Raw genomic sequence first — 11299 nt, forward strand, 5'->3', positions numbered from 1 at the left:
TTATTCCTCCACAATTTTCTAAACAACCATCTCAAGGCAATTTACACATAAGATTATTATAAATAGTTAAAAACACATATACCTCAAACGCATTTAGGACAAAAATAGGAAGAAGTAAATGCTCATGGTAAAAAAAGGAGGCTCATTTATCCAGATGGGAAATCCTGTCAGTAAAAAGAAATGTGCAGATAGAGAAGCACTTGTCAGGTTTCGACAGGAATGCTATTTTACAGGAGAGAGGCAGCCACACTCAAAACCCTGCTCCGAATTATTGTAGAGGCAGCTTATGAGATCTTTGCAGGAGAAACCGTCCCGTGGACTGCAGTGATCTCTTGGGTGTATAAGGAATAAGCCAGCATGGTGTAGTGGTTAAGAGCGGTGGACTCGTAATCTGGTGAACTGGGTTCGCTTCCCCGCTCCTCCACATGCAGCTGCTGGGTGACCTTGGGCTAGTCACACTTCTCTGAAGTCTCTCAGCCTCACTCACCTCACAGAGTGTTTGTTGTGGGGGAGGAAGGGAAAGGAGATTGTTAGCCGCTTTGAGACTCCTTAAGGAGAGTGAAAGGCGGGATATCAAGTCCAAACTCTTCTTCTTCTTCTTCTTCTTCTTCTTCTTCTTCTTCTTCTTCTTCTTCTTCTTCTTCTTCTTCTTCTTCTTCTTCTTCTTCTTCTTCTTCTGAGCTGCATAGGGCCTTATATGCTCTGATGGACATTCCCTTCCACTGTGGGATTTCAAATTTATTTTTAGGGCAAGAGGGGGAAATGGCAGGTCTGCTTGCCCTTCCCAGTGGGTCCTTCTGTGTCCCATGGCAGTGGAGCCCCTTATGTCCATTAGCAATCCCTGCCACTTGCCCCCTCCAGTGTCTCCTCTTTTGCCACTTGGTTGCCAACTCTCTCCCTGCCCCCCACCCAAATAAATCATTGTTCTTGTGGCTTCAATAGAAGTTTGATCAGGCAAAGCTTTCCCACAACTGCACAATCCAATGTATGGGAGAAGGAATCCCTACCGTGTTAAATGTGGGGAAAGGGTGGCAGCCTCAGTCTTTGGGTAGGAGTCACCTCTTTAATTCCTGCTTGTTTTTTATCCATTTTGGTTAGTGTTTAGCTGCCGAATTGTCAAATTTGGCTTCGTTTATGCAAAGCACCGACAGGAATTAGTGGTGCTTGGACAGACATGTTATTGGCTACTCAAGAAAAACTTTGCACAAAAGTATAAAAGCTGTAGAATGTTTTATTACATTTCAGTGTAGCGCCACGCAATATTACCATCTTTTACTCTTGTTCTCACTAAAGCTTCATGAATTTACACTCCAATTTGTGCCCAGTGTAGTTGTAGCCACCTTCCATGAGGTGAAATTATTTTGCTTCGATTCAGTTTATCACTTTGCCTGTGGCTCCGTAGAAAATCTTCATGATCCCTGGCACATCCTTCTCTTCCATTGGTAGTTTTCTTGGACTCCCGGGCTGCAGAAATTTCTTAACTGTAGGGATGCTGCTGATTCTTACTTTAAAAGCCTGAAAAGAGAAACAGCCAAACATTTAGAAGAGAAAAGGAGAAATCTTATAGCAAGAAATGGTGGCATTCCTGAATAATCACCTCACACCATAATGGTAGTACAACTTGATAATCAATACTGAAAGTATTAATGAGAAACTTTATTATCTTCAAAGCACAGTTATTTCAAGGATGCTCCTTTGAAGACGGAGGCCACTATTTGAACACTATTTGCAGGCTTATGAGTTGCTTTTAAGAGTCTACAGCTAATTCACAAATGGCTTATCCATGAATATGGGCCTTATTTGTGTGATAGAAGCCCAAGTCACGTTTCAGAGACAATGGTGTTTTAGATATGGAAAGGGGGATAAATATAGAGCTACTAGTTCGGTTGAATTAATGGCACCACACTTATGAGCTCCAGAGCTGCTCTTCCTATCAAACTACTAAGTCCTAGTTTAGGACGAGTGCCTGTTGCCATGTGATGCTACATGCTCAGTTGCCAACACACACACACACACACACTATCTCCAACTCCTCGAAAGATTCCATCAACAGTGTCTCCGAAAATTTTTACACATCACTTGGAAAGACAGGCGAACTAATATCAGTGTACTGGAAGAAGCAAAGATCACCAGTGTTGAAGCAATGATTCTTCAACATCAACTTCGTTGGACTGGTCATGTTGTGCGCATGCCTGATGATCGTCTTCCAAAGCAACTACTCTATTCTGAACTTAAAAATGAAAAGCGTAATGCTGGTGGTCAACAAAAGTGGTTTAAAGACTGTCTCACGGCAAATCTTTAAAAATGTAGTATAAACACTGACAACCGGGAAACACTGGCCTGTGAGCGCTCCAGTTGGAGAACAGCCTTTACCAAAGGTGTCATGGGTTTTGCAGAAACTTGATCTCAGGTTGCAAGGGAGAAACTTGCTAAGAGGAAGGCACGCTTGGCAAATCCACACCGTGATCAACTCCCACCTGGAAACCAATGTCCCCACTGTGGAAAAACATGTGGATCCAGAATTGGCCTCCACAGTCACTTACGGACCCATTGTTAAAACTGTGTTTATGGAAGACAATCTTACTCGGCTACGAGTGATCGCCAAAGAAGAAGAAGAAGACAGACATTTTTAAAGCCTGGAAACCTGCACAATATATATGTTGCATACCAGCAAAGGTCCCCAGAGAATTACAGTGCTGTACCGAGTATACCCTGGAAAACGAAATATGGAGTCATGCTTTGGGGTGGTTTGACTCGAATGGCAATTGCAATTAGCAGATATATTGTTCCCTATGGTGTGTCACTGCTTCCAAACCCCTTGCTATTCTGCTACTCTTGTACGGATAGTGTGCTCTAGCGCAGAGGTGGGGAACCTATGACCTTTCCATTATGGATGGCCTACATTTCCCATCAGCCCCAGCCAGCATGGCCAGTGATCGGGGTGGATGGGAGCTGCAGTACAGCAAGATCTGGAGGGAATGAGAACTTGCAAGAGCCAGTGAACCTGTACCTATTTAGGGAATTTTTTAATGTTTGATGTTTTATCGTGTTTTTAATATTCTGTTGGGAGCCACCCAGAGTGGCTGGGGAAACCTGGCCAGGTGGGAGGGAAAGAAAGAAAGAAAGAAAGAAAGAAAGAAAGAAAGAAGAAAGAAAGAAAGAAAGAAAGAAAGAAAGAAAGAAAGACCTGTTTATCCTCTATCTTTTGTAATAGGTTGCGAAATTGTGTTACTTACCTTTAAAAGAGGGAAATTGGAGAGGATATCAGCCTTCAGCTCTTCGGCCATTAAAATGGCTTCAAGCAGTTGAATATCTGCTTTGCTGAGCTGATTTCCAACCAGGAAATTTTGCCTGTGATCTTTGAGGACCTACAGAGCAGGAAATGTTTTAAGAGTACTTCAGGTACATAAGCAAAATGGAGAATACATATTTGGGCAACTTTTGAAAACCACGCACCCAGATAATATTGTTCATCATGACATGAATAGGATTTGGATCAGTACTGGTATAAGGAGTGCCAAAAAACACTTCATTTGAAAAGCCACTGCACCAAAAATGAGAAGCTGGGGTACTACCTTCCCGAAATTAACACTCTGTGTGCTATTCTTACTCTTCTCTCACACCACTAAAATGTTTCATTTTAGCTCAGGGCATGGTCTAAAACAGGCATCCCCAAACTTTGGCCCTCCAGATGTTTTGGACTACAATTCCCATCTTCCCCGACCACTGGTCCTGTTAGCTAGGGATCATGGGAGTTGTAGGCCAAAACATCTGGAGGGCCGCAGTTTGGGGACGCCAGGTCTAAAATGTACTGTTGCTGTTAGAAGTTTAGAAAACGAAGAATTAAGAAAACGATTTCTGAAGGACCAGACAGTGCTGTCAACATTACCAGCTGCCAACTACAGTTGAGCGCAGGTGACTCTGTTCTCTCAAAAGGGGTTGTAAGTACTGTTCCTTCTTTGCCTCGTACCTTTTCGAAGACTGGGAAGTATCTGGTGGTGGCTTTTCCGACAATGTTTGCAAACTCCTTCTCCCTCGTGTCAGCTGGCTTGATGGGAAGCATCAGCATCAGTTCATAAAGATCCATAGTACCTTCACAATATATATCAATCCTGCGGGAAAGAGAATGTTGCCGTGACTGGATCGCCAGGGACCATGGGACTTGGTGTGGTACATTTGAAAATCGCGGACACCAATAAAACTTGGGTAGCCACTTGAACAATTCAGAGCACCTCACCCACATAGAAAGATGGCAGCGAGGAACTTGAACCTCAATTTGCTTATTTCCTTTCATGTCATTTCTTTTCAGATGAGAAGCTTGAGTTTGGCATTTTGGAATGAAATATTAGAGGAATTGAAAATATATTCAAATATAATATAAAAAAAAAAACCGGAGTCTTTTCTACTGGGAATGGTAGAGGAAGATATAAATAAACAAGAGGAAAAGGTCTTCCTTTACACAGTGGCAGCGGTGAGGATTTTAATTGCCAAAAACTGGAAAAAAGAAGAAATCCCTACTATTAGAGAATGGCAAGAAAAGGTGATCAGTTATATTGAATTGGCCAAATTAACAAATTCAATTAGAGGGGGGAGTATTCAAAAATTCAAAAATAATTGGGGGAAATTTGGAGACTATCTAATAAAGCTTGGATTTACTTCCAATATTCTGTAAAGATCCCAAGATGAAAAGCAAAAGAAAGCAGTATAATAGTGGGTAAAAAGTTTAACCTGGGAGGAAGACAAGTGGAAGTCAATATATGTAAGAATCATTTGTAATTAATAGAAGTTATTACATTGTTTATGGTTATGATAAGATTAATTGTGTTAGGTACTTGATTTAGATCTTTGTTAGTAACTGTTAGCAGTACCGTATATACTAGATAATGAGGCATGAAATGTATAATTTGTTTTGTTTATATATTTTATTGTTTATTGTTTGTATGTATTTTAGTTGTATGGTTTTGATCGGAATTTCAATAAATATTATTTTAAAAAGAGAGAGAGAGAGAAGCTTCAGATTTTTTTGGGGGGGAGGGCTGCCTTTTCAAAGTGATTTTTAAGCTGCTCCAGGAATGTTTTTTGGCTGAAGGGTGGGCTTTAAGAAAGAACTCAAATAACTCAATAATAAAATCATACGGATATCCCTGTGTGCTAGACCTGTTGCCCCTCTGTAGCAGGGACAGAGAAGCTGTTTTCCTCCAGATGTTTCTTCGGCTCCTACTTCCATCACCCCTGACCTTTGGCCATGCTGGCCAGGGCTAATGGAAGCAGGAGTAAAACCACAAATGTAGGACAGAGTGGGATTGTGGAAAATTAGCCACACAGATCTAGAGTCTTGTGGCAACTAATTCCTATTTGTATGGGGCTTTCCATACCAAAGCCTCTTTTGCCTTGCTCTCTGAGGAAAGCCCTTTAAACTATACTCTTTTCAGAAAACAGCACACATGGGCACTGGACAAATGGATATAATAATAATAATAATAATAATAATAATAATAATAATAATAATAATAATACAACTGTAAGACAAACAGAACCAACACAAGAGAACTAACACAAGAGGGAGAGGGGAGAATTGTGTCATCTCAGTTGAAAAACAGGGACGATGAAAGTATATTTCTTCCTTTGAAAGAGCCTTTTTCTCTCTCAGTGTCTCTCAGTCTCAGTCTTTCTCTCACATACCATAATAAAAGTGCTTTCAGGGTAATATCATTTGTCTGATAGAAAAAAACACATTGGCAGGAAATGCCCCTATTTTCATGGGCGTAAATATGCACAATGAACAAAAAAACCACAACTGTATGATTTGCTGATCAGTCCTAGAGACCTTCTTCGGTTACACTTTTTTTCTAAGCAAATCATATTAAAAATCACAATTAGATATGTGAAAAAGGGGGTGGGGTGGGTGGGAAGGCTAGTAATGACCTCCAGTGATCCAATCTATTGAGATTAAATGAATGTCTAGGTCATGAACTTTGGAGAAACCACCTTGATTTGAAATGAAGCAATCCACATGAACTCGGTAGGGAGACTGAGAGGTGATATTAGCTCACATTGCTCAATCTTGAACCTTTTTTGTTTTAGTTGCCAGCCACAGGGAGTTGAAATGTGCTGACTCATAGCTTGTCAGCAGATTATATCACAGACTAGAGATTTCTTCTGGGATCATGTATTAATAGCAAAACTTATAGAAATGTTACAGTACAACGCTCTCTGCTTCACATCCTTCCCATAGAGATTGTATTTGGTTGCAATGTAGTTGAGAATAGCTCGCGTCTGCACTATCTTCATCCCATCAATTTCCACCATGGGCACTTGCTGAAAGAGCAGGTCTCCATCTTTTCAAAGGAAGATGAAAAGTGTCAGTTTATTCTCCCAGTTAATTACAACGAAATGTAAATTTTCAGGAACATCTGACATGCTTTGAATCCGAGTATTTACTTCCCCATTTTCCCTTTCTGATCATAAAGTTTGCCTCTGCCTTTTTTGTATCATGAAAAATGCTTTTGCAGAAATGTGCTAAACCTGTACAGCAAACACATGTGTGTTTATGCTAAATCTGCTCTCTAGCTAAAAACAAGCAAACTGCCCTGCAAAATGCAGTGTTGAGTATCATGTGTTGAAGGTTGCTGTCTATCACTATCTTCTCTTTCAAAGGACAGAGTTAAAGGCAATACAGCCAGATGACTGTGAATTCACACATATTCTTGCTGAAAATCATGCACAAGTAACTGAGATTAAGGGCACAATGAAGAACTAGAGCAGGGGTCAGCAAACTTTTTCAGCAGGGGGCCGGTCCACTGTCCCTCAGTCCTTGTTGGGGGCCGGACTATATTTTGGAAAAAAATATGAACGAATTCCTATGCCCCACAAATAACTGAGAGATGCATTTTAAATATAAGGACACATTCTACTCATGTAAAAACACCAGGCAGGCCCCACAAATAACCCAGAGATGCATTTTAAATAAAAGGACACATTCTACTCATGTAAAAACATGCTGATTCCCGGGCCATCCGCGGGCCAGATTGAGAAGGTGATTGGGCCGCATCTGGCCCCCGGGCCTCAGTTTGGGGACCCCTGAACTAGAGAAACAAGTCCACTTTGAAAACACCTATTATTAAGACTGGAAGATAGCCCCACTGAACTCAATGTGGCCCACTTGTGGGGAGGCCCATGTAGAATTGCAGTGACTCCTCAGAGCAGACTGTCTATTCTTCATATAGTATGAAGGGAATCCATCTAGACTATAAACTTGCTCTTTTAACTTCCGTGTAATCTTGGTGTCTGTGCGATTATCCTCTAAAGCAGGGGTTCCCAACAAAATTTTCTCGAGGACCCCTCATCGAGCCACTATTGCAACAAGGACCCCCATTAATTGACTTACTTGCTTGAACATCAAATGCATTATCTTCCTCTTCATCTGTAGGCCTTTGTCGTTTTAACGAACCACTTTTTAACCAACGGTCCATTTTTAACTACGCGAAGTGTAGCTTCCGCGAAACACAACGCTTTGTTTACAAACACTACTGTTTTGCAAATAGGCAGCGCGCGCCAGGGAGGAGGGAGGGGAATGGAGAAGACAGGGTACCTGCGCAGTAGCGCGCAAATGAAGCCGACGCGCGCAAAGCATCTTGGGGAGGTGAGCATTAGTAGAATGCGCGCGCTGCCTCTTTGCAAAACAGACTCTGCGCTAGACTCTGCTCATGCAGGAAGCGGCCAAAACAAAAAAATCTGTTATCATACAAAATATATTTAATATTTTTTTTTATTCTAATAGCATCTTGCGGACCCCTCTGGCATAGCTCGCGGACCCCTGGGGGTCCGCAGACCACCTGTTGGGAACCACTGCTCTAAAGTATCCTGAGAGGTGTTGAAGGTTTTTTGTTTGTTTGTTTGTTTTGCATGAGTCAATAAAAATAACTCCATCTCCTATGTGTTGAATCTGACCAAGTCATTCTCAGAACAGAGCCCCTAGAATCAAGGGAGTTCCATTAGCGGTGCCTATTGATTTCAATAGGTCCACTCCAAGTATGACATAATTGGATCAGAACCTATGAAAATTGATTCACAGTTCTCGAAAACAGAATTATAAGATATTCAGATGGCATACTCACCCTTCCTTAACTTTTCCAGATGTTCATTTGCCTCAATAAATTGTTCTTCAAACTAGAAAATAAAAGATGCAGAAGATTTCAAGGGTCTCATGAAATAATTTCAGCTGCCATAAATGGCCCAGCGTTTTTCAAGCACTGGAGGAAATTTCACGGAAACCCCCTAAGTAATCTCCTCTTCTGTTGTCAATTTTTTGGGAAAGCAATACGAGACAGGAAAGCGCCACTAAGCATGGGAGGGGATTATAAGGGCTGGGACAATATTAATTCCACTGCTAATGTCATTAATGGTTGAAGTGGGGATATGATATTAAAAGTGGTGTGAGTCTGAAAGCAGTTCATGCCAAGAAGAAGTAGAAGTAGAAGTAGAAGTAGAAGTAGAAGAGGAGGAGGAGGAGGAGGAGGAGGAGGAGGAGGAGGAGGAGTTTGGATTTGATATCCCGCTTTATCACTACCCAAAGGAGTCTCAAAGCGGCTAACATTCTCCTTTCCCTTCCTCCCCCACAACAAACACTCTGTGAGGTGAGTGAGGCTGAGAGACTTCAGAGAAGTGTGACTAGCCCAAGGTCACCCAGCAGCTGCATGTGGAGGAGCGAGGAAGCGAACCTGGTTTCCCAGATTAGGAGTCTACCACTCTTAACCACTACACCACAGTGGCTCTCACTGAAGCAGGGAAGTCACAAAAATGGATGTCTTGGTGTGAAAGCAAGGCCAGCCCAAGACTTTTCTCTGTCTGAGACAGGACAGCAAATGGTTCCCCTGCACAAGTCAATTTATTTCGGCACATGACACAGAAAATCCCTGTCCCTGACAATAAAGGTGCAACAATAGTGAATGAAAACACTGCAATGCGACAATTTGCTACCCTCCCAGGATAACTAAAATCAGTCACCTGAGGCAGGTGCCTTGCTCTGCCACATGGTAGGACTGGACCCAACTGCCTGAAATGGATTCCTAATCTGCAAGCACCGCATACCTCCAAAGCACTTTGAAAGCACATGATTTCTCCCAAGGAATCCTGGGAAATCTGGTTTATCCCCACAGAGCTACAATTCCCAGCACCCTCACTTATCTATGCACATAACAGCCTTGAACAAAGTACATTTCCCCATATTCTTTTTCTTGTTGGGGAGGAGAGGGATATGCTTCAAATATGTGGTACATTCACAGCCTTAAATAAATGGTGGCTTTTAGATAAATTCTGAAGACAAACCTCGACCCCAGCTGCAGCCAACAGCCACCTTACGGTTTCCATCCGGCCTCTTCCATTGATGTAGTAAAGCTTTGGTTTCCCAGCCATGTTACTTTTCTGTTGTGATAACAGAGAGAAAGATGATGTTTAATAGAGAAATAACTACTGCTAGAGAAGGACAACCTTTCAAAATACTTGTTGGTGATTGCTTGTAGCAGGATTTCAGATTAAAGGCTTCTTGTCTGTTTAAAAAAAATCAGTTTCATAATCATGATGCACAAGCAGATATGGCATATCATAGTACAGATAAAATTGAAAATGAGTTTTTAAAAATAATGAATGTTTAACCCTCATTAGATGGCCAAGGCCATGGTCCTTGCTCATAGAGGCACAAAATACCGGTAGTAAATTCCCTCCTCATTTCTGCACTGTTGCCATTGTCACGATCTGTCTTGTATCTCCTTAAACAGGTCTGGAAACCTGGCTCTCCAGCATGGATAGCTATCAGGGATGATGGGAGTTTAAGGTGATGGATCACATCTAGACCCCACCTCCATCCTTAAACTATTTCAGATTTCCTCACAGAGATATCCCCCTTCTCTCAACCAATTTGCCCCAGTCTCCACCATCTGCAAATTGCCAATTTACCAAAAAGCAAAAGATTTGCCTGCTCTTGGCAAATAAACTTTGGCTTGCCTTCCTTGCCCCCTCTTCTTGTGGTTTTGAATCCTGTTTGGCCCTTGCCTTTGTATCCACTTCATGGCACTATTTGGACAACAGCAGGTGCTGCAGAATGGACCCATAAAACTCATCCTTTAGCTACCTAGGTGGCAATTTACACTAGAACTTTGCAACGCAATAAACCAAAGTCAGCCTTCCTTGTTGGAGAGCTGAGTTCGCAGGATACTGGCATAGGGACCTCGCTCCCAATAATGTAATGGATCTATTTCTCTGGACAACTACATGGTACATTGTTTTCACTAATAAATGCATTTATATGCACACTTTGTGCATTTTTATGCACTATTTGTCTGGGGGTATTTGTCAGGTATTTGCAAATCTCAAACGAGAGCTATGTTTCAGGTGGCATATTATTTCAGAAATGGCAATTTTGGCACGTAAAAATGCAAACTGAATCAAACTTCTCTCGATTTCTTGAAATCAAGAATAAGAAATCAAGATAACAAACCTTTTATAAAAGAATGGAAATGGTTTATTGAATATTCGCAGATAAATTGCAAACAGATATAAACATTGGCAGGATTATTGTAATAGTTTACAGTTTCATAAGAGTATATATTTAAAGTAGATAATTAAATGAGCAAATTAAATGAATTTGGATATACAGAGTATATTAAAAAAATTAATTTAAGGAACCGCAGAAAGAGGGGAAAGGAAGACAGACTTTGAAATGTTAAAATGATTGTAAAATTAATGAATATTTGAAAAGTATAAATATTTTTTTAAAGAATCACATTTCTTTCCCATCTCTACCCAACACTCCTTTGAGGTGCCACCAAGACCCTCAACCCACCACCAATTGATTTTTAGAGCTCTGCCACTGCCCAGCTCCTGCCTTTGGTCTATCCAGACAGAAAAGCTTCTTTGACAAGATTACAGGTCTCCAGAAAATCCTACTACCACCTTCAGTCCTCTTCTGGTAAAAAGAAGAAAATCTTTGGGCAGAGGTGAGGTCTTTGGGAATTGTCCAAAGGGTGTCACTCTTGAGCTATGACTCTCCAAAGGAATTGCCTACCTTTGAATACTAACCTGCGGTAAGTTCTGCTGGGCGAGTGAAACTTCTTATGAGACAGAGCAAAGGCTGAACTTGTGTGCATCAAGTTTATAAAAGCTCAGAAGCTCCACCTTCCAGCTCTGCCTTTTGTGAGACTTTTCACCTAGGGTCAAATCACTTGCACAAAGTTAATCCACAATGGGAAAGGTTCTCTCACAGGTACATAACGTGATGCAACTCAGTTTAGTGTAAATCTGT

At 41.4% G+C, this 11299-nt stretch overlaps 1 protein-coding gene across 1 annotated transcript; it reads right to left on the reverse strand.

Annotated features, from left to right (window-relative positions):
• Positions 1-1213: 1213 nt before the first annotated feature.
• On the reverse strand, positions 1214-11299 carry LOC118082859 (glutathione S-transferase-like). Its single transcript, XM_035110693.3, has 7 exons — positions 11077-11299; positions 9328-9423; positions 8118-8169; positions 6206-6338; positions 3971-4112; positions 3237-3368; positions 1214-1515 (listed from the first exon to the last, which is right to left on the reverse strand). Exons 2-7 carry the CDS (start codon positions 9412-9414, stop codon positions 1372-1374), a joined length of 690 nt encoding a protein of 229 aa, XP_034966584.3. The 5' UTR covers positions 9415-9423; positions 11077-11299; the 3' UTR covers positions 1214-1371.

This window comes from Zootoca vivipara, chromosome 3 (genome assembly GCF_965207765.1).
Source record: "Zootoca vivipara chromosome 3, rZooViv2.hap1.1, whole genome shotgun sequence".
In the NCBI taxonomy this organism is placed as follows: Eukaryota; Metazoa; Chordata; class Lepidosauria; order Squamata; family Lacertidae; genus Zootoca; species Zootoca vivipara.

Excerpts from the sequence above, each read along its gene's own strand:
- LOC118082859 (XM_035110693.3), bottom strand. The coding sequence starts at position 9,414 with ATGGCTGGGAAACCAAAGCTTTACTACATCAATGGAAGAGGCCGGATG. Across the intron at positions 3,369-3,970 it reads ACTTCCCAGTCTTCGAAAAG|GTCCTCAAAGATCACAGGCA; the intron begins GTACGAGGCAAA and ends CCTGCTCTGTAG. Across the intron at positions 1,516-3,236 it reads CCAATTTCCCTCTTTTAAAG|GCTTTTAAAGTAAGAATCAG; the intron begins GTAAGTAACACA and ends TTCTCTTTTCAG.